At 36.4% G+C, this 23,504-nt stretch overlaps 2 protein-coding genes across 3 annotated transcripts in view; one reads left to right on the top strand and one right to left on the bottom strand.

The window, feature by feature from the left end:
* Positions 1 to 22,117, top strand: part of LOC127423316 (integrin alpha-3-like) — an 83,182-nt gene extending 61,065 nt beyond the window's left edge. Inside the window, exons 11-26 of one of the 2 annotated variants that reach the window (XR_007894301.1) lie at positions 2,537 to 2,604; positions 2,699 to 2,829; positions 3,203 to 3,349; positions 3,429 to 3,526; positions 7,173 to 7,341; positions 7,623 to 7,697; positions 7,894 to 7,973; positions 8,135 to 8,212; positions 8,313 to 8,415; positions 9,706 to 9,882; positions 9,997 to 10,104; positions 10,618 to 10,731; positions 12,865 to 12,963; positions 13,067 to 13,192; positions 14,566 to 14,726; positions 19,721 to 19,866. Coding sequence is in view for 1 of the 2 variants with exons in the window: in XM_051667509.1 (XP_051523469.1) it covers positions 2,537 to 2,604; positions 2,699 to 2,829; positions 3,203 to 3,349; positions 3,429 to 3,526; positions 7,173 to 7,341; positions 7,623 to 7,697; positions 7,894 to 7,973; positions 8,135 to 8,212; positions 8,313 to 8,415; positions 9,706 to 9,882; positions 9,997 to 10,104; positions 10,618 to 10,731; positions 12,865 to 12,963; positions 13,067 to 13,192; positions 19,721 to 19,891 (1,744 nt within the window). In the remaining variant the exon portion in view is untranslated. Of the gene's footprint in view, positions 1 to 2,536; positions 2,605 to 2,698; positions 2,830 to 3,202; positions 3,350 to 3,428; positions 3,527 to 7,172; positions 7,342 to 7,622; positions 7,698 to 7,893; positions 7,974 to 8,134; positions 8,213 to 8,312; positions 8,416 to 9,705; positions 9,883 to 9,996; positions 10,105 to 10,617; positions 10,732 to 12,864; positions 12,964 to 13,066; positions 13,193 to 14,565; positions 14,727 to 19,720 lie in introns of both variants that reach the window. The other variant, XM_051667509.1, reaches the window with a different exon arrangement.
* A 58-nt stretch (positions 22,118 to 22,175) lies between these two features.
* LOC127423315 (angiotensin-converting enzyme-like) overlaps positions 22,176 to 23,504 on the bottom strand; it is a 33,447-nt gene continuing 32,118 nt past the window's right edge. Inside the window, exon 25 of the mRNA XM_051667508.1 lies at positions 22,176 to 22,700. Coding sequence (XP_051523468.1) covers positions 22,492 to 22,700 — 209 coding nt within the window. The 3' untranslated portion in view covers positions 22,176 to 22,491. The remainder of the gene's footprint in view (positions 22,701 to 23,504) is intronic.

Here is a 23,504-nt window from a genome sequence, read left to right on the forward strand (position 1 = left end):
AAATTGATTAGTCATCATTTATTTTAATTATTTAAACATGTACATGTTAAAATGATCAGTTTTTTTCACATAGAGTTAAATTAGACACATTTTTACAGGTATACATTTTTGATACAAGTATATATATATATAAATGTCATAAAATCAGTGGACAAAATTAAAAGTTGGGCAAAATCTTCTGCTGTTTCCAGTGGACTTTTTTAATGATTAAAAATATTTTTACTCTTTAAACAGTCAATTATTAATCATAGAAATTAAAATGTTAAATTTCCGAGCCTTAGTTTCTAATGTTGGCAAGTCATTAATAAATGCTTCATATGTGTCCACTTTACGTTTTTATAGGGTACTAATGTTATACAGTATTATGGTTATTAAGCATTTATAACATTTGAGGTGAAATTGCTCAGTATTTTGGCTCAATATACTCACTATAGTATTACATGAAAGGGTAACACTTATAAGTTTCCATGTGTTAACATTAGTTAACTACATTAGTTATCATGAACTAACAATGAACAATACTTTCACAGCATTTATTAATCTTGGTTAATGTTAATTTCAACATATACTAGTACATATTTCAAATGTAAAACATTACTTAATGCACAATGAACTAAAAATAAATAATTCTATTTTTATTAACTAATCAAGATTAATAAATGCTGTAAAAAATATTGTTCATTGTTAGTTCATGATAAACAATCCATTTAATAATGTTAACAAATGGAACCTTATTTTAAAGTGTTACCCATAAAAGTCTCCATTTTTATTCATGTTGTTATAACTGCATATCAATGATTTATAATGCATTTGTAAATTGCTTATTAGTCATTAATGAACCCCTTTAGAAACCCTGAACAAAGGAAATATTCGTGTAAAATGTTACCACTGTTTTAAACAGCATCTTACTTATTGTTTTATAATTATTATGCATGCAGCTTTTATGACCTCATATTAGCTGACAGACTACATGGTCTATTTGTATTTTTCAAAATGTATTTGTCACGCTGCAGGACCTTTTAAGATGAACAAGCAAAGGCAAGGGGGTGATTAAAATGTTTTGTAAAACTTGGTAACCAGTCACAGAACTTAAGATATACATTTGTCCTTATACACTGATATACATTTTTACCTAAAACCTTCATGTAGGTTTTATTCATCACTTATTGTAAAATGTGTGTCATGCAAATAAATGATGTGCATGGTGATTCTGATACAAACAAGCTTTTAGATACACTATATTGCCAAAAGTATTCGCTCACCTGCCTTTAGACGCATATGAACTTAAGTGACATCCCATTCTTAATCCATAGGGTTTAATATGACATCGGCCCACCCTTTGCAGCTATAACAGCTTCAACTATTCTGGGAAGGCTTTCCACAAGGTTTAGGAGTGTGTTTATGGGAATTTTTGACCATTCTTCCAGAAGCGCATTTGTGAGGTCAGACACTGATGTTGGACGAGAAGGCCTGGCTCGCAGTCTTCGCTCTAATTCATCCCAAAGGTGCTCTATCGTGTTGAGGTCAGGACTCTGTGCAGGCCAGTCAAGTTCTTCCACACTAAACTCGCTCATCTATGTCTTTATGGACCTTGCTTTGTGCACTGGTGCGCAGTCATGTTGGAACAGGAAGGGGCCATCCCCAAACTGTTCCCACAAAGTTGGGAGCATGGAATTGTCCAAAATCTCTTGGTATGCTGAAACATTCAGAGTTCCTTTCACTGGAACTAAGGGGCCAAGCCCAGCTCCTGAAAAACAACCCCACACCATAATCCCTCCTCCACCAAACTTCACAGTTGGCACAATGCAGTCAGACAAGTACCGTTCTCCTGGCAACCACCAAACCCAGACTCGTCCATCAGATTGCCAGATGGAGAAGCGTGATTCGTCACTCCAGAGAACGCGTCTCCACTGCTCTAGAGTCCAGTGGCGGCGTGCTTTACACCACTGAATCCGACGCTTTGCATTGCACTTGGTGATGTATGGCTTGGATGCAGCTGCTCGGCCATGGAAACCCATTCCATGAAGCTCTCTACGCACTGTTCTTGAGCTAATCTGAAGGCCACATGAACTTTGGAGGTCTGTAGCGATTGACTCTGCAGAAAGTTAGCGACCTCTGTGCACTATGCGCCTCAGCATCCTCTGTCATTTTACGTGGCCTACCACTTCGTGGCTGAGTTGCTGTCATACCCAATCGCTTCCACTTTGTTATAATACCACTGACAGTTGACTGTGGAATATTTAGTAGCGAGGAAATTTCACAACTGGACTTGTTGCACAGGTGGCATCCTAACACAGTACCACGCTGGAATTCACTGAGCTCCTGAGAGCGGCCCATTCTTTCACAAATGTTTGTAGAAGCAGTCTGCATGCCTAGGTGCTTCATTTTATACACCTGTGGCCATGGAAGTGATTGGAACACCTGAATTCAATTATTTGGATGGGTGAGCGAATACTTTTGGCAATATAGTGTATATTGATACAGAATCTAATTGTCTGTTAGTGTCATTTAACATAATTATTTTATTGTTCTATAGCATAAAGGTGAAGGTGTGTTTCTGGTACACTCTTAGCAATGGAAACAAAGCCTTCAAGAAGGACATCAGTAAGTGAAACCCTAAGAACAGATCTATTTAGAAATATTTCATCAGTGTTTTATTGGACTGACTGTGCATTGTTCGTCTCTTCCTCCTTTTCAGCTGTAAAATACACAGTAGACGCAGACATCCGTGGCACCCGAGTCCGTTTCCTTGACAACAAACAGAGCACATTTACAGGCCTTCTGTCTTTCTCCGCTCCTGCTTGTCAAGAGCTGGAACTTAGTGTTAATGTGAGAGACCACCTGAACACAAACAGTTTCACACACATGTGCATGCTTATTCAAACAGATGCAGGACCTGCATTTAAATATGATTTAAAGATAATGCATAGTGAATGTAATGCAAATTCCGTCTTTTGAGAGCATTTTGGGATTCCTTGCAGTGTGTTCTTGTTGTATGTTGTGCATTATGGCAAATGTACAAGGTAAGTTCATGCATACAGAAAATTATCATACTGTGCATAATATTCAGACTGCATACTGTAAAAAATAGTATAAATAGTATATTGGTAGTATGCCATTCCAAACCTATAAACTGTGCTCAGTGAATTTAAAGGAACAACAGGGCTGTTAAAGTGTAGGATGTTTTTTCTCCTCTCCATAGAGCCCTGTGAGTGACATACTTCAGCCCATAGTGTTCTCTCTGAATGTGTCCCTAAATAAGCAAACTGCAAAAGCACGACAAACAATACAAAATCTGGATGATTTTCCAGTGCTGAGCGGCCAACAGATCCTGACAGCAAGAACTGAGGTACAAAGAACTTGACATTACACTCTCAGCTGAAGGTTTATGTTGTTAGATTTTAGACTTTTGGTCTGTTCTTCCTCAGATTAACTTTCTCAAGGAGTGCGGTACTGATAACAAGTGTAGCAGTAACCTGCATCTGAAGACCAGGTTTGCAGATGAGAATTACATTCCCTTCCCGAGGTGAGTTCTTAGAGCCTGGTAGGAAATGGAAGACAGAATAAGAAAACTGTGGTGGGAGGGCCCTAGGAATAGACGAATAGATTGATGGGTAGTCAATTCTTGTCCCAAATGTTTCTGTTTATTTTAAAGGATTTTGAACTATATGTTTTGGTCACTATTGAAAAATATACTCCTTCAGGTTGATAAAAGACAAAGATTTAACCAATATTAAAGATTGTGAGGAACCAAATGTAAAAGCTTAAAGAGATAGTTCACCCAAAAAGGAAAATTCTCTCATCATTTACTCACCCTCATGCCATCCCAGATGTGTGTGACTTTCTTTCTTTTGCAGAACACAACTGAAGATTTTTAGAAGAATATCTCAGCTCTGTAGGTCAATACAATGCAAGTGAAAGGTGGCCAGAACTTTGAAGGTCCAAAAAGCTCATAAAGGCAGCATAAAAGTAATCCATAAAACTTGCAGCCTTATGCTAAAATGCTTTAAATTATTTTTGTTTTCACATTAATCTACACTCCATACCCCATAATGACAAAGCAAAACCAGATTTTTAATAACTTTGAAAATTTATTAAAAATAAAAAACTGAAATACCACATTGACATAAGTATTCAGCTCAGGTGCATCCCATTTCTCTGGATCATCTTTGAGATGTTTCTACACTTTGATTGGAGTCCACCTGTGGCAAATTCAACTGATTGGACATGATTTGGAAAGGCACACACCTGTCTATACAAGGTCTCACTATCACAGTCGGGTCTGACTGTGCCTCCCCTGTCTGTCTCGTATGAGTGTCATGTCTGTGTGTGTCAGTGTTTTCCCTCATGTGTTTCAGGTGCCGCCGGTGGACGATTGGCATTTCTGTGGGAATGCTGAGCGGCAGCTCATCGATGATCTGCGTTTCCATGGGAACACTGATTGCTTAGCTCATCAGCGGACCGACGGCACCTGTCCCTCGTTAATTACCTCTCCACATAAGCTCTCCTCATGTTGAGTCCAGTGTCAAATAGTTTGTTATTGTATTGTGGTGCTGTTTCGTATCCAGTCTTTCTTGTCCTGTTCCTGTGATTACTTCGGTCAGTTCCTGTGGTCATCAAGTTCCCCATAGCTGTCAACGAGCCTGTCCAGTTCCCCGTTGCTGTCGACAAGTCTGTCCAGTTCCCCGTAGCTGTCGACAAGTCTGTCCAGTTCCCTGTGGCCATTGACAAGCCTATCCTGTTCCCTGTGGCTCTTGACAGTTCTTTCCAGGCCCCTGTGCCCGGCACTCAGCCCGATCACTCCCCAGCAGCCGCCGCTGTTTCTGTCCTGTCCCTAGCGGCCGCCGACCAGCCCTTTGTTCACTCCAGTTACCAGCACCCATCTGACATCAGCGGCCAGTCAGACCTTTGTTCAGCAGCTGTTGACGTCTTGTCTGACCTCTGCCCAGCGGCCGCCCAAGTCCAGTCTGACCCCTGTCCAGCGGCTGCCCACATCCAGTCCAACAGCTGCCCAGCGGCTGCCTACGTCCAGTCTGTCCACTGCCCAGCGGCCGCCCACATCCAGTCTGTCCACTGCCCAGCGGTCACGCACGTCCAGTCAGACCCCTGTCTAGTGGCTGCCGCCCAGTCTGCTAACCCCTGTCCAGTGGCCGCTGCCCAGTCTGCTGCCCTCCCTGTCCTTGCCACCCTCCTCTCCTCCCTCATTCCCAATCTGAAACCTCCTCTCCGGCTGCCACCACACCCCTTTCCTGAGGCCCCCTCTGCCGTCAGACCCTGCTCCCATCCTGGACCCTCCTCCCAAGCCGCTGGACCCCACTCCCCACTTGGACTCACCTCCAGGGCCACTGGTCCCAGCCCCCTCCCTGAAACCTCCTCCCAGGCCGCCGGACCCCACTCCCTTCCTTAAACCTCCTCCCTGGTTTCCCTCCCTTCCCTGTCTGTGTGTGTCTGTGTTTTCCCTCATGTGTTTCAGGTGCCGCTGGTGGGCGATTGGCATTTCTGTGGGAACGCTGAGCGCCAGCTCATCGATGATCTGTGTTTCCATGGGAATGCTGATTGCCTAACTCATCAGTGGGCCGACAGCACCTGTCCCTCGTTAATTACCTCGCCATATAAGCTCTCCTCATGTTGAGTCCAGTGTCAAATCGTTTGTTATTGTATTATGGTGCTGTTTCGGATCCAGTCAGTTTTGTCTGTTCCTGTGATTACTCAGTTGTTTTCTGAGTTTTTCAGGTTTATTATTCTGTTTCTGTTTTGGTTTGTATTTTTGTTCTTTGTAAATAAAGCCCACATTCTTGCCTCTTTGCATTTGGGTCCTGCCTCTCCCTCTATTAACGTGACACTCATAGCTGAAAATGGAACTGCCCGCAGAGCTCAGAGACAGGATTGTGTTGAGGCACAGATCTGCGGAAGGCTACAAAAAAATTTCGGCTGCATTGAAGGTTCCCAAGAGCACAGTGGCCTCCATAATTCTTAAGTGGAAGAAGTTTGGAACAACCAGGACTCTTCCTAGAGCTGGAGCTCCAGAGACCACGTGTGGAGATGGGAAAAACTTGCAGAAGGACAACAATCACTGCAACGTTCCACCGATCTAGGCTTTATGGCAGAGTGGCCAGACGAAGCCTCTCCTCAGTGCAAGATTGAACTGGCCTCAATTCCAAGCATCATGTCTGGAGGAAATCAGGCACTGCTCATCACCTGCGCAAACCATCCCAACAATGAAACATGGTGGTGGTAGCATCATGCTGTGGGAGTGTTTTTCAGTGGTAGGGACTGAATGCTTATGTCAATCAGTTATCAAAAATCTGGTTTTTGCTTTGTCATTATGTGGTATGGAATGTAGATTGATGTGAAAAAAAAAATATTTAAAGCATTTTAGCATAAGGCTGTAACATAACAAAATGTGAAAAAATAAAGGGGTCTGAATAATTTCTGAATGCACTGTATATTTAGAAGCAATATGATAGGTATGGGTAAAAAACAGATCAATATTTAAGTCCTTTTTTACGATAAATCTCCATTTTCACTTTCACATTATTTCACATTCTGAAAGTGAAAAGGAATGAAATATTGACTATTTTTTTTTATTTAATCAATATTTAAGTCCTTTTTTACTCTAAATTCTCCTCCCTGCCCAGTAGGTGGCGATATGCACAAAGAATGTGAATCTCCGAAAACAAAAGAAGAATGAGTAAGCAAAAGTGGAGATTTATAGTAAAAAAGGAATTAAATATTGATCTGTTTCTCACCTACACTTATCATATCGCTTCTGAAGACATGGATTTAACCACTGGAGTCATATGGATTATTTTTATGCTTTTTGGACCTTCAAAGTTTTGGTCACCATTCACTTGCATTGTATGGACCTACAGAGCTGAGATATTCTTCTAAAAACCTTTGTTTGTGTTCAGTAGAATAAAGAAAGTCATACACATCTGGGATGGCATGAGGATGAGTAAATGATTAGAGAATTTTCATTTTGGGGTGAACTAACCCTTTAAATTCATAAATGAAAAACTCCATATTGATTTACCACTTTTGACCACTAGTCACCCACTATTGATGACTGGCTGGCTGTACATTATCCCTTACTAATTATATTATGTTATATTATATTATATTATATTATATTATATTATATTATATTATGGGATGTGCTGGTTTGTTCTCAGTCAGGGAGACAGTCAGGTCATGGAGTTCAACAGTAGTATCAAAAAGCTGGTGATGATGGTGGAGGTTACTAACATGCCAGATGGAGACAGAGAGGCAGAGGACGCTCATCAGGCAAAGCTCAACATCACCATTCCCCACACACTCAAGTACTCAGGGGTGCGAACTCAGGTGAGTCCACATGGTGGCGCTGTTTCACTCTGCTTCACACCATCATCAGTTTTTTTAACCATTCTGTAGAAACAGGATGAAATGGAGAGAAAATGGAGACTTTTTCTTAGGGGTCCTGCTTTTCAGATTTCTAAAATCCTAGAATTTGAAGAAATATTTAATACTTTATTTTAATTCAATTCTTGTTAGAGACTAGCTAGTTACTCTTGCAAATTATATTGTCTATGTTGTTTTTCTTGTTTCGATATTCTTTTGACTTTCTCGATTTTTCTTCATTACAGACTAGATGTGATATTGAGTACAGCAACGAGACAGTTATATGCAATCTGGAAAACCCATTTAAAAGCAATCAGAAGGTAAAAACCTTTTTCTTACTGAAAACATGTACATTGGCCTTTATACGACTGTCAAGATTTGCATGTAAACTAAAAAAAAGCAATTCAAATGACTCAAGGAGATCATTTTCCATGGGCCATTGGAAGGAACTCTAATCAGACGGTACAGCAGATTTGTTTTGCTAATTTGTACTCACTCTTGATTCCGTCCACATAGGCTTCATTGATAATCATTTTTGAAACCTCTGGAATAACACTTTACACAAAGCAAATTTACTCTCAGCTTCAGCTATCCACGTAAGTCCTCCTGTCTGTGAAAACTGAGCTAGTTTACAGTTTCCCCTCAATACATAATGTTTCATTAATTATGCATAGTGATGCAAACTGATTTGAAGTCCTTTCTACAACTGCACTCCTTTTAATGTAGCTGATTGAATGGCGTTTGTGTCTCCCATTAGAATAAGTGAACAGAATGATCTGTTTCCTGTTCATGTCACTCTGAACGTGAAGAACACAGTCCTCACTTCCTTCTCCTTGTAAGTGCATGGATATCATTTTAAAATGAAAAAATATATGTAAATAGTTAAAGACTCAAAAGTGTTGCTGTAATACTCACTGGCATCCTATCCTGTGCAGAGAACGGGCTGTGGTGGACACGTACTTCAGTGGCACTGTGATTGGAGAATCTGCGATGAACAGCACCAGTGATGTGGGAAGTCCAGTGGACTTTGTGTTTCGTGTAAGTGTGGTTTTGTTCAGACAGCCAGCAAAAATCTGATACGTTAAGTTGAAAAAAAAAAAAAAAGGCATGAAATCCAATTTTTACAAACCTAACCTTTCATACAGTATATATTGTTGGAAATTAAAATCCAAATTTTGGCAATGAGAATATGTTGTAGATATATCCCTGGATATTGACTACACAATTTCACTATTTCATCACTTGTGAAATTACAGGGTCTTTAGGCAGTCCTAATGATTTAATAGAATTTAATAATGATTTTACTATAATGTATATTTAATAAAGTGTATTACAATAAACTTACATTGTATTGGCTTGTAAAATATCTATATATTATAATATATTATATTATATGATTAAATATTGTAAATTAGTCAGATTTTGGGTGTTTTCCCATTGGATTTTGGAAGTACCATGTAAGTGCTTTGGTATAATTATAAAATGAAAATATATGTAAATATTTAAAAACAGCATGACATTAAAATTGAATTTTTTTGTTTTTTGTACTTTTCTGTTAGCTTTTAAACCATTTATATACTAGGGTCCTCCTAAAAGTTAACAAAATACATTTGAATCAGTTGGGAACACTTTGCAATAGGGTTCCATTTGTTAACATTAGTTAACATTAGTTAACAACATTAGTTAACATGAACTAACAATGAACAGTACTTATTAAGCATTTATTAATCTTAGTGAATGTTAATTTCAACATATACATTTTTTAATGCAAAAGTTGTATTTGTTTACATTAGTTAAAGCCCTATGAACTAACATGAACAATATTTTTTTTATTAACTAACATTAACAAAGATTAATAAATTATGTAAAAAAAAAAAAATATTGTTAATTGTTTGTTCATGATAACTAATGCATTAACTACTGTTAACGAATGGAACCTTACTGTAAAGTGTTACCAATCAGTTTGTTTATTTATTTATTAAGTATTTAAAATTTAGTCTTTCTCATTGGGGAAAACTGCCCAAAAACATTGATGATTAATCTTGTCCACACAAGCTTGTCCACACATTTTTGTCCTATAAAGATTTTATGAAATTCAGAAATAATTAATCCATTTGGCTAATAATGTATTGGCTAGTAAAATAACCATATATTATATTATATTATATTATATTATATTATATTACTGTGATAAAATATATTATAATTATATTATTATTTAATAAGTAAAAATAGTCTTTATTGACAGGCTCCCAGCTAAAAGTGGTGTTTTACCTATTCATTTCTGAAGTATTTATGGAACAAAAAGTTATTTGGTTCCACATTCAGGTGCAAGTTTTAGGAGAACCTCTAAGAGACATGGGAACTCTGATGATTGACTTTGAATGGCCGTTTGAGGTGACCAATGGGAAATGGCTGCTGTATATCACAGAGATTATCATCAAAGGAACGTCAGAGTCGCGCTGTGTCCCACCAGGAAAGATTGTGAACCCGCTCAACCTCACAGTGAGTCTGGGAACATTCAACAGCCCACAGTAACTCGTTTTCCATCTTATTCAATCAGCACTCCATCAGTTCTCATTGCATTCACACCTGCAACACTTCGTTTTCTCATTCCAGCTGTCAGATGAAGGTACTAAACGATTGAAGAGAGATGTGGATGTCAGTTTTCCTTATGCAGAAGCCGCTGTTACTGTCCTGACACCTCGTAAAGAGACGCATTTGCTGGTGAGACGGACATTTCCTCTCTGAGGAATTATTTTTAGTGATGGTTTTTCAAAACTATAGTGATGGGCAAAACTACCATTAATATTTCTTATTAACTAATTGGTGGGTTGTCTGAATGACTATAGTTCACCCAAAAATTTTAATTCTGTAATCATGTACTCACCCTTATACCATCTCAAACTCGTATACGGAACACAAATGATGATTTTCACAGATGTATGATGTGCATATGTCTATACAATGTAAGTTAATGGAGTCTGAATCTTTCAAGCATCAAAAGGCCATAAAGGCAGCATAAAAGTTATCAATGCATTCGGTTTCTGTTGAGAAACAAACAAAAAAGTTATTATTCACTATAAAGTCAGTCTCATTAAATGACTAGTCGTTATTGGGTGACTTATAGACCATTGTGACCCATGCCTACTCAAAGCCATCAGTGCCCCACCAGTTTGTTAAACATAATACCCCACTGCATCATTCAAATGTGAATGCCTGGCTTTTCTCTCTCTTCAGGAGTGTTCAAAGCAGACAGCTCGCTGTTTAATCTTCTCCTGCCCACTGCGGAACATGTCGACCCAAGCTGAGATCAAAGTCAGGTCACGTGTGTGGAACAGCACTATGCTGGAGGTCAGTAAAATAGCTGTTATGGGGAACATGTATATAAGTAGTGAACATGTATATATATTACATTTTCCTTCACACCTCACAAAGTACTACAAATCTACCTGCCATCAGTTGGTATAAGATACAATTATATGTGCAAAATGCAACAGTACCAATAATAGACTTACATTGATAAAAGAATAGATACATTTTAGACACAATATGGCAAGTTATTTTTTTCTATTTTTGGTCCACTAACGAAAATAGTTCTAAATGAAGCCAAAGCAGGATCAAACACAGACAAGTGGAGTGATACAAACAGTGAAGCGTCCCAGTGCTGTTATAATAAATATCAGCACTCTTGGAATGCTGCTTGTCCAATCAGATTATTAGAGGATCCGAACCAACTGTTATATAATATACATTTTAATACAAGAAGTCATTGTAACACTTGAAATAACACAATATTAACCCTCTGCATCTCCATTAAGAGCACACATAAGATATGAAAGAATAATATCATTAAATACACTGAAAAAAGTGGTAACCTGGAATTGATACCTCAAGGATATATTTTTACTTGATTTAACCCATTAAAATAACTTTAGTTGGTGTAACCTAATTTGTTGGGTAAATTTAGTGATATTAAGTAACATTCTGAATCAAATAAAACCAGTTAATTGGGATGTTACCACATGAAGTACATTTTTAGGTTAGGTATTCCACTGAAAAAAAGAGAAAGCTGCTCTACTTAAAATAGTAAACCAGTACATTTGAAAGCAACTTAATACATTTATGTTTGAGATAAGAACATCATTAAATTGCGTAATGTCCAAGTTATATTTAACAGTCATCAAAAAGTTTGTTCAATCAACAAATGGTGTTCACATAACGTGATTTTTACTACTTTCTCAATTAACTTATTTAAATGCAATTCAACTTAATTTCATTGTGTACAACTTAATCCAGTTGTGCTGGCTGCATCATTGTATTGCTGAAATCGGACAGGGGATTTCCAGTTCCCAGCATGCTTTGCAAAGCACTGGATCGGGAGAGAACATTTTAAAATTAAGTGGGGGTTTTTTTATGTATTGCTACACAATAATATGGAAGCCCTGAACCGCAGTGTGAAGAAAAAAAAAATCAATAGGTTAAAAAAAAAACATTTCAGGCATCATTGTGCCTTCCTGAGCCTATATCCTACATGTATTTTTTTTTTTCTATCTCTAAACAATTTTTTACAAGTTGGAGACTTGAAAACACAGTTAGTGTTTAATGTTCTGTTATGTTGGAATTTTGAGTAATTTCTGTCATGTTGAATTTTTTTTAGAGGTTACAATTGTGGAGAAGAGTGGAGCTAATTGGTTAGGTCGATGTTTGTAACATTGCTACTGTAAAATCAGTGTGTATTGCTTTTCTCGTGAAACAAGTACTAAAGAATCATCAGTATAACGATGCACTTGTTATACAGTACAAAAATATATATACGTATAATATGCTGATGTATTTGTTGCTTGCTAGCAAAAAGCTGCACGGTTCAATGGATTTATTTAAACAGATCAAATTTCAAATAAGTTAGGTTAACACAATTTGTTTAGGTTTTAACAAATTGGTTCAGGTAGTAGAACCTACATTTTTTTTTTTAAATCAAAGAAACTCATTTTTATTATGTGGAACCAATGTCCACAATTGAATTAAGTTAAACCAACGATTTTTTTTCAGTGTAGTGAATAGTTTTCACCGTTATATTATTCTTTCAGCTGTCGGGAATAATGTGTTTTTAGCAAAATCTAAGTGGTACCTACATTATAATTATTTCACATTTGTTCAGTCCTTTTTAGAATTTATCTTAGTATTTACTTTAATTATCAGCGACATTACAAGAACAGTCTTAAAACAGATTCTTCAATAAGATCATTTCCATTACATTTATCAAAGATTCAAAAGTCAAACAATTTTTATTTCATAAAAAGTGTTACAATTTCCCCATATCTCACAGCCAAGATACAGTCTTGATGTTTAAATATTTCAGTTTAAATTAAACTGGATCAACACTTTAAACAGCAGAAGAAAAATACTAAACTTCCAAAAATTCACTTGTATACCTCAAAATAATTTTTTGTTACACACAGTGGTCACTCTGCATTTGTCTCGCAGGATTACGCCAATGCCTTGCGAGTGCAAGTAAGGAGTCAGGCGACGCTGAGACTGGTTACGGATAAACCGACAATCAAAATGGAAAGTCAGACCAGAGAGGTCAGCACTGTTCACCATAAAATGTTTTCTATGAAATTTTATTTATTGCTAATGACATGGTTAAAAGCCCTACTATTTTTTATGTTCCTCTGTCTCCTTGTAGTTTTTAGTGAACATTGACCCGGTGCTGGGAGAGGAGACGCCATATGAAGTTCCTCTTTGGATAATCATTGTTGCAGCGGTTGCTGGGATACTGCTATTAGGCATTATCAGTCTAATTCTGTGGAAGGTATTTGTGAAAAATGACAAAATCTTGGTGGTTTTGTCTTGTTCCTCATTTAGCCTTATCTGTGGTCCAGGTCACAGTATGACAAGAAAGAGCTATTTATTAAAGGGATAGTTCAACCAAATGGAAAATTTCCTCATCATTTACTCACATTCATGCCATCCCAGTGACTTACTTTCTTCTGCAGAACACAAATGAAGATTTTTAGAAGAATATTTCAGCTCTGTAGGTCCTTTCAATGCAAGTGAATAAAGGCAGCATAAAAGTAATCCATACGACTCCAGTGGTGTAATCCATGTCTTCTGAAGTGATGCAGTCAGGTGAGAAATATATCAATATTTCAATCCTTTTTTTACTATAAATCCCCAGTTTCACTTTCAGAATGTGAAATAATGTGAAAGAGAAAGTGGAGATTTATCATAAAAAAGGACTTAAATATTGGTCTGTTTCTCACCCACACCTATTATATAACTTCTGAAGACATAGATTAAGCCACTGGAGTCTTATGGATTACTTTCATGCTGCCTTTATGTGATTTTTTGAGCTTGAAAGGTCTGGTCACCATTAATTTGTATGGTATCAACCTACAGAGCTGAGATATTCTTTTAAAAATCTTTGTTTTTGTTCAGCAGAAGAAAGAAAATCATACACATATTAAATGCCATGAGGGTGAGTAAATGATGAGGGGATTTTCATTTTGGGGTGAACTTTCCCTTTAAAGGGTGTTGTTAGACACAATGTGAAGTGGTGTTTAGTTGTTTACAGTTGCTGAGCAATATTGCAGTTGCACAGAATTCATATACTGTATAATTATAAATACAGAACTATAGAATTTAAAATATAAATGTGGAATACAGGAACAATGTGCATTTACACATGTGCATACTGTAAATTGTCTATTTTATAACAGATTTGATTGTGGCTCATCCAATAAGAATTGTATTTGTTTTTGTAATATTATTTTTACTGATTTGAGTTTTATTCTTACATTTAAAGCTCTGCTGTCATACTTACCATTGATTTGTTATGAATGGTCTTATCTTTTGGTTTGCATCCATCAATATCCAAACAAAAAGAAAAAAAAATATTGAATGAGATTAAGTAGCTTTCATTATATGTACTGTGATATAGGATTTTATACCGCCCACCCCTAGGCCATAGTAGCTTTTTCCAAAACATTTATCCATAAACTATAACTTAAGCCGGGACAGTTAATAGAAGCAAATGACAGGAAACACTTAAACCATGCCAACCATATGCTTGCAGTGCATGAAATTCAATATAACCCCACACGCCTTTGATGTGAAATGTCACCGCCTCTCGTTATTGAAATCATTAATAAATGTCCCGCCTTGGGCTCCGCCCCTCCTCCACAGTGCGGTTTCTTCCGACGGGCCAGCAGGAGAGAGATGTATGAGGCCAAATCCCAGAAAGCAGAAATAAAGATCCAGCCCTCTGAGACAGAGAGGCTGACGGAGGAATACTGACACTACAGGCGCCCCATCTGCCTCTATGGCAGCATCATTAGGGCCCATCGGTAAAGCATATCCATGAGCCCTCTCGAGTTACCTTCTACTTTTTTTGACTTTTCTCTTCACGAGCCTGTTTCCTGGCCTGAGTTTAACTGAGCTTCTAAATCTCCATAACTCCATAATCCTTTCACAGTGAAATAACAATCTTCTTATTCTGGCCTACTCATTAACCTAACCCTATCTATTCCCAATCTGCTTGCGATCTGTAGTAATATGGGAATCTTCATGCACTGTTTTCCAAAATTATGTTGTATGTTATATTTGTGAAATCTCTGTTTGTTGCTATCTCTTGCTAGGAATAGTTCACCCTTTATATATGGTTTTTGACAACAACAAAAAAGTTGTCTGAGACGATAAAAATTTGATATACGTATTTTAAAAATCTAGTTTACAAAATGTGTCAAGTTCGTAGAAATTTTATATTTGTGTACATTTTGGTTTCATACATGTTTGAAAAACATTTATTGCATTTTCTACAAAAATAAAATGAAATAAAATGGATTTAATGACTTAAAAAAAAAAGTAATGTGGTGTGACCATCAAGGTTACACAGAGGTATTAAAATACTTTGCACCTTGAATACACGTGAGTGTACACAATGTAACCATTAATTTAAGAAAAAAAAATTCAAAGTCGCATGATTTGGACTTGATTGGACTCGAGTCAAAAATTTGATGACTCGAAGACTTGCGACTGGACTTAGACTTTGACAACAATGACTTGCGACTTGACTTGGACTCGAGCCCTCTGACTTGGAAAGACTTGATACCTTCTATAAAACAATATCAGAGCTGAACATTTACAAATGTGCAGCAAATCATCGATTCATTTTACCCAATAAACAGTTCATTTGATTTTCAAATCTGCATTTCCACGCTCCACAATCAACCAATCAGACAACCAACCAATCAACTTCCACGAGAGTAAGACCAAGTTTGAAGATCGCACATTCAAGGACGATACAGTAAAAATGATACCAAAGGTAATTTCATTTGGATGTAAAGAATACAATATCGAAGGCAGCAAAAGGATTGCAACATGTATAACCTGTGGTTCAAAAATTACAGACGATTTATCAACAACATCCAATTTAGTCTGAAAACCCACAGACAGAGGTATGTTGGGATTGTTAACTTTTACATGTCAGCTATTGTTCAGTAGCATTTAACTTACCTTGTTAGCTGGGTTACCTAGTTAGCTACTAGGGATGCAACAATATATTGAATTTTGATATGTCGCAAACCAAAAAAATGACAAACCATATCAAACAAACATCAAACATCATCACCTCTCTACCTCCTTACTGCACTTTTTCTACACTGTTTACATGGTTCACACAAGGTCCTTGAAGTGCTTAAATTAAGCTTTAAAAATGTAAGTACTTGAAAACCTGGAAAATCAAATTTTTTGTTGAAAAGTGCTTGAAACAGAACATTTCTTCCATGTAATGTGTCATCAAAGATGAGATCCCGCACTCCACTTTCATTGAATAATGTGTCTTTTATTATCCTTCCTGTTCTTTACAGTCAGATAAAAAAGTAAAAAGAAATATACATTTTAATCATAAATTTCATAGATGTGTTAAGTTATAGCCAATTTTACAACTTTGTTTATGACGATGTAATGCCAACAAACCCTAAAACCCTAAAATGACTGTAAAAATGACAATTTAAACAACATTACAGCTCAAACAATACATGGTTTTCAACAGAAGAATTAATGTGTTTTATAAAGTTATAAGATTCAAATTTCTGCCTTCAAACCCTTCAAAAATTGGCCGCATTCACTTCCATTGTAAGTGCCTCACTGTAACTTAAATTTTTGCTTTTTTCCTTTTTTTTTATTTTAAGAAATGGAGGGAGTCGAAAATTACATTTTTCAACATTATGCCACAAATGCTGTCAATTGAGTTAACTTTTATTTAACCCGGAATATTCCTTTAAGACACACTTATAACTAGGGCTGGGTGATATGGCAAAACAATAAAAAAAAAAAAAAAGATTTAAAAAAACGTTTTTTATCAAACTTATGGACGATTCACAATTCTATTTTTTCAACTTTTAAATGTACTCCAACATGATTCAGATTGTATGTTCTTTATTAGAATGCAAGGCAGCCTGGTTAGAGAAATCCAAGTTCTTTTCATTATAGGAAACAAAGGTGTGCAAGAAAAATTTACAAATGTACCACAGGGGGAAGATGTCAACAGAGTGTAAATGTAAAATAAATACAAATCTAATAAACCCAGATGTTCAGAAATAATAGAATAAGAAAACTGCAAAATAATTCTTAGCCAGTGTAGGTATTCATCTTATCTAAACCAAGTCTATCTAGAACGTTATCTAGAAATCAAGATCTATAAATTATCAAGTTTATCTAAAAAGTACACATTGTATATCAAACAATTTGTGTATATTCATAAACCCCTGCAGATAGAAATGCGCCCTCTAACGGTTCACGCAGAGCAGCGCAGCAACATTAAATCATTTATCATTACAATTCAACTAGCAAAGTTTGTCAAAATGATCGCTTACCAAATGTTGTCTATTGATGCAGTACACTTTAAACACATCACAGAACAAAGCAATAATTAGTGATCAATCTGAAAAGTCCAGATGCACTCTAAACATAGTTGTTTGATCTCATTTAACTTAACATGAGATCACATTAAACTCTAATGATGACGTGTGAGAGGAGCACCAACCGCAGCTTGCACCTGATTGAGGAGAGGAAGAAAACACAGCTCACAGTCCAGATGCACTCTAAACTTTCCAAACAGCTTCAGTTGATGTAGATTGCTAAGTATTAGGAAATTATAAAAAAATACAAAATAAGTAAATACAGAAGCACTCTCGTTGTGAAATAAAGCGGAGCTGGAGCTGCCGTTCAGCTTAAGCAAAACTTGCATGTCAGAGCGTCTTTAAAGGAAACACTTCTGAGAGTCTGCATTAAATCTTTAATGCATCCTTTATTAAAGATCAAATAATAAGGAAGCAGGTCATGCAAATAAGTACAAACCCCGAAACTGGCATTTCTCTGTGCGATCAGCACCGCTTCTGTGAGTTGCGAGAAGTGATCCGATCTAAAGGGGAGAGATTGAAACTACACCCCAGCTGAGTCACACTCTGTCGTGGGGACGCTCGTCCCTCAAGTGCGCGCGCTTGCTGCAGCTAGATTATAACGTGATGGCTCGTGACATATTGAATCGTAATATATGTGTCACGGTGTGTATATTATCGTAAAGAAAATTGGCAATACGCAGCTTTATTAATAAGAGAGAGTTTTTTTTTTTTTGCGAGTTAAAGATGGATTGAAGTGAACAGAAAGGTGAGAGAGGGTAGTCTTCGCCCCATTATACACTACAACAAAATAAGTTTTTGATTTGTTTTTGTTTTGGCTTGTTTTCTAATATAAATATCTAAAACTCCTTTAAAACAACATAAATTTACTTAAGAAGCAACATATAAGATATTTAGACTAGCTTTCATAGAATCGATCTTGAAAATAAGTATATTTTGACTTTTCTGCACTGACAGAAGTATAACCAAGTGAAAAAATACACTTATATATAAAATACACTTATATTTAAGATACATTCTCTTAAAGCAAGTCTATATATCTTGTATAAATGTATCTTGATTTAAGGATTTTTAGACAATTTTTAATGGAAAACAAGACAAACACTTGATAACTATAGGATTGTTTGCAGTGAATTTTTTACTGAATTAATTCAGTGAATGTCATTTAGAGATATTTTTTAAATATGATTTGATCGTTTTTATTGTTAGTAAGCACGTTTAATACAACATTGTAAGTCAAGGCACAAGCTGAATAGTGGGTTACGAACTGGTGATTAATCGTTGCAGTAATCGCCGAATAGTCGAATAATCGTTCGAATAATCGTTAGATTAATTGATTATCAAAATAATCGTAAGTTGCAGCCCTACTTATAACTTTCAAGCACACGCCTATGCAGACAAATTGAACTGAGACAGATCAGTGCCCTTAGTGACAATATACAGTATATCTCACATGAAATTGAACTGTGAAGTGATGAACATACTTTAAAAGCCTTCCTGATAAATTAATATATATTTAATATAGTAATTAATACTCAGACACTAATTTGGGCAAAGAGCACTAATGACTTGTATAAGATTGAAGCTTAAAGTTGAGGACTTGTGACTTGACTTGGACTTGCCTGTCTTGACTTGGGACTTCACTTGAGACTTGTCTGTCTTGACTTGGGACTGTCCAGGGGCGGACTGGCCATAGGGAGAACCTGGACTTTTCCCGGTGGGCCGGTTGTGAAACGGGGCCAAACGGACCGCCGCAATATGCCGGAGGGGGCCGCAATATGCAGAAAAGGACAGCGACACCACACCATCGCTCAACAACTTGCGATGTGCCTTTTAAAAAAAATAAAATACTATTTAAAAACTTTAAAATGTAATACACTCATGGGGGGGGGGGGGTTATACATGACATCAAGATAGCCTGCATGTTATAATTATGCCAACATTTCCTTTTCCAAGAAAATTAAGTCAAAATTTCAATTGTTTTTTTACAGTAAGAATCTTTACACATGTTGATTGTGTAAAAAATCTTTAAACTCTTTTTTAAATAACAACAGTCGTCCCATGTCAAGCTCCAAAAAAAGAAAAAAAAATCACCTTAAAAGTAGTCTGTTGTTATCCTTGACTTAAGGATTATAGTGCACGAGACATATGGACTACCTTCATGGTTGTTTTTGTCTTTGGGCACCATAAACTGTTGTTGAACAGAAAAGAGCTGCGTAAAGATGCTTTAAAAGTTCTCCTTTTGTGTTTCAAAGAAAAAAAACAAACAGCTTTCGAAACATGAAAATAATGAATTTACATTTTTGGGTGAACTATTCCTTTAATTACCAAATGCTTATTTTTAATTACAGTTTTATTACAATACATAATGCCTATCTGAATCATTTCAGTTTCCTTCTTTCTCTGTCTGTCATGAGCAGTGCGGTTTTTTCAAGAGGGCTGTCTACTACAGGATAATGCCAAAGTACCACGGAGTGAAAGTACGCAGAGAGGAGCGCTATAAGTATAACATGGCCTTTCAGCCTGAGCAAGAACTGAGCAAGAAACTCTGGGTCACCAACTGGACGGAAACACAAGAATATTACTACTGAACTCTTCACCTGACCGCGCCCACAGAGCCAGGGTAGCGTGGTGATTGGAGGATTTCCTTTATTAACCCCACCTCAACTAACCAGACACTAGACAGAGGCTTTGGGAGCCATCACTAACAAACATGTTTTGACAAAAGATTTCTGGTCTGCGTGCAATATCATGTCCTCGGTTTTGTAAACCATTGAACTGCTTGAAAAAAAAGAGAATGTTTTGTCAAGAGCAAGTGTGGCATTTGATGAAAACATAATGAATCGATTTATTTTCCTATTGCTTAATCTTCACGAACTGCTAGTAACATGTAATTTTTGTTGTTGTTTGGTCTTGCTTGGTTCCACATGCATGCTTTATTTCATTATGATTTCTCATTCCACAATGATAGCATTTTTCTAACATAATTTATGTGATATACTAGTAACTTTGCCCCTTACATTGAAGTCAGAAGTTTACCTACCAAAGCAGACAGTAATGCTTGCTCATTAACATACAGAGACAAACACCTAAAGGGAAAGTGCACCCAAAAATGAAAATTCTATGATCATTCACGGGTGAGTGAATCGTCCAAAACCCCAAATGGCTTTATTTTTCGGTGGAATTTAAAAGAACATTAGCAAAGACTTTTAGCAAGTCAGTCCACTGTCGGCCATGTTTGGAACTCTCTCGGATGGCTTTTTCCAGTCATGACAGTGCAGCTCCTATCCTATGAATGGGGAAAGACTTGAAGGTTTTCAAGTTGACTGACAGGTGATGTCTGTATCTAAAAGGTGATTGGCTCTTTTACCTGTAAGGCGGGACTTCATTTCTACATCCACTGACAGTTGGCTGCCGTTGGGCATTCCAATTTCTCCCATTCATTTTAATAGAAGTGGTCCGTCTCTGCTAAATAGTCTCTGATGTTAGTCTCAGTCACCATTCACTTTTATTGTATGGAGAAAAAAAAATGAAAGATGGTGACTGAGGCAACATGTACTTTTTGTTCCACAGAAGAAATAAAGTCACATAGGTTTAGAATAATATAAGTGAGTAAAAAAAAATAAGAATTTTCATTTTTGGGGGAACTGTCCCTTTAAGTTGTGACCACTGATGAAAGAGCCAGGCTTTCCAGTTCTGTTAGATCAGATTTATTGTTTGGCTGGATGGCTGTGTTTGTAACACTGTGCATGAGCAATACCCTTTTTTCCCAGGTACTGAAACACTTAGTATTGACCCATACCCTCCCATGGAGGAAGACCAAAGTATGTAAGTTTGTAGATTGATTCTCATGATGTCCAGGTCATATTTCAATAAATAAAAAATAATAATACATTTTGCATAAAATAACATAGAACCTATTTCCAAACCATTTCCGAACATTATTATTTTTGTTATTTTTGTTGTTGTTTTGGTCCTAAAATAGACTTATTTTTTTTTATTTTGATTTTGGGGTGAAATATGACCTAGACATTTCTTGTTTTTGCTAAATTCACCCATTTAGTGTATATCAATGTATTTAGAATTTGCAGATTTCAAGTAATACTGTAGCTATTTTCAAATTCACCTGTCTTTCTTTTGGTTTTACTGATAAGAAAAAGGAGGAACAGATAGAGAACTACTGTACTGTCCCGTTTGTGTCATTTTTCAGAGTTAAGAATGTAGATTTTATGCTTGAACAAATGCTATAACATTTTCTATAAAAAGAGATAAATGATCATTTAGTGTTGGAGGGGATTTGTATTGTTTTCTTGAAAGCACCATGTACTGCCAAACCAAGTGGATTGCTGGTTTCAGTTCAAACATTTAGCACACTGGACAACTGTTCTTGTCTCTTAGGTTAAGATGGTAGAAGAATCAGAATTGCTTTTTAGATCAAATGGAATAAGAATTTTGGATATTCCAATTGAATTAAATGTACTGTAATCAAGTGGAAGCCAATCACATGCACAACAAGTGCATTAAACTGTATTGTCAGAGAGAAGCCAACATCAATCGATTTTTTCATCTTAGTCGATAGTGTTCAAATGATGCATGTGTAGAGGGTATAGCATTGGATAATAGAGCAGATATGGTTAAACCACTAGACTTCAATTGATTATGGGCAAATAAAACTACATCAGAGTGCTTTTATACCTCAGTCCTGGGTATTGGGGTGCAAAAATATACTGTATGTCCACACATAGAGAAAAAGCAACATGGTCTTTAAGGTCTTGTTTTATACTGTACTGTTATTAAAATGTTTTGTAGAAACAGAAGGCAGCTGTTTGTAAGTTTTTATGAAAGTTCTCCAATCATAGATAACAAACAAAGCCAGAGTGTCTGTAAATTTTTTAATATTCTATAAAGACAAAAGTTTTCCATTTAAGTCAATAATCAGAAATGCACATCAAGTTAAGACTTTACAAATACTCGCAAATATTCAACACCTGCCAAACATTAAAGTTTTTTTTTTTTTTTTTACAAATAAATTACAGCAGTCACCTTTCATTGCATAGTCAAACAAATTTGACCAAAAATAATAAATATACATTACATTCAAAAAGAGGTGAATTTTTACTTTTTCTGTCAAAAAAATAAAACTGATTTAATGACTGTGGTAAGAAAAGAATGTTTTCCTTTTTGAAGATTTTTACTTGAGCTCCATCTGGGACATGGATTTGTCTTGCAAGCGTTTAGTCTTGCTGTATTTGTAAGCCAGAAAGATGATGCCGAGTAGGAAGATGAGACTCAGAACCAGGAGGATCCACTGACCAGCTGTAGCTCCTGCCTCATCCACATTCAAGCCTAGGAAGCTGACAGTTTTCGGATTATCTTCCGGTACTGGAATAACTGGAATAACTGAATTTGTAAAGATTCTATTAATATCATAAAGTACCACCAAAATGTAAAACACCACAAATCCAGTGCATTAAAATTTCAGTGGGAGGAATCTGGGAAAGCTGTAGTCAAGAAGTAGCATTACTTATATTTAATTCTGTTTCAGTTTATTGGACTACCATTCTTAGTGCATTTATTTTTTATTTAAAAATTTTGCACGGAAAACCAGAAGTAAACTGAATCTTATTAAAAAGAAATAGATGTTTGTGTACATTTTCTATTGCTCATGGCAGCAGTAATTCATCTAGTTATGATCCAATGATGTAGAAGAGCAAATATCCAGACATGCAGTGCAGTTGTGTGCGGTTTTTAATTTTTTTAAATTTAATATATATATTTTACAGACCTGATTCAAGTCTGATCTCAATTACGTGAATCTGGCGACATTTTTGCAAAATATGACATGGTTCAGTACACCTATCACAGCAGTTCTGAGGTGACATGTCCACTGAATGGTGTTAAAAGGGAGTTAAATTTTGTCCCAAGCAGTTGATGTTTGTAAGGTAATGAGCTATTGTTTTAAATCAACACCGTTGACCTTCCTAACCTAAACCTACACCAAACTGATAGTGTCATAAAAAGCAAAGGTGAGTTGAACAACGCATTTGCTGATGTAACCATATCATTGTGTGGTGCTTCTTTGACACATTCAGCTCACGTTTCGACTCGCTTGTTCTTCAGGATTCATACCCCAGATCTTTGCATTGCAAGTGCAACACTGACAACGTTAACATAGACACCAGAAAGCGGTTTGTTGTGAAAAAG

The sequence above is a fragment of the Myxocyprinus asiaticus genome, chromosome 32 (genome assembly GCF_019703515.2).
Source record: "Myxocyprinus asiaticus isolate MX2 ecotype Aquarium Trade chromosome 32, UBuf_Myxa_2, whole genome shotgun sequence".
Lineage (NCBI taxonomy): Eukaryota > Metazoa > Chordata > Actinopteri > Cypriniformes > Catostomidae > Myxocyprinus > Myxocyprinus asiaticus.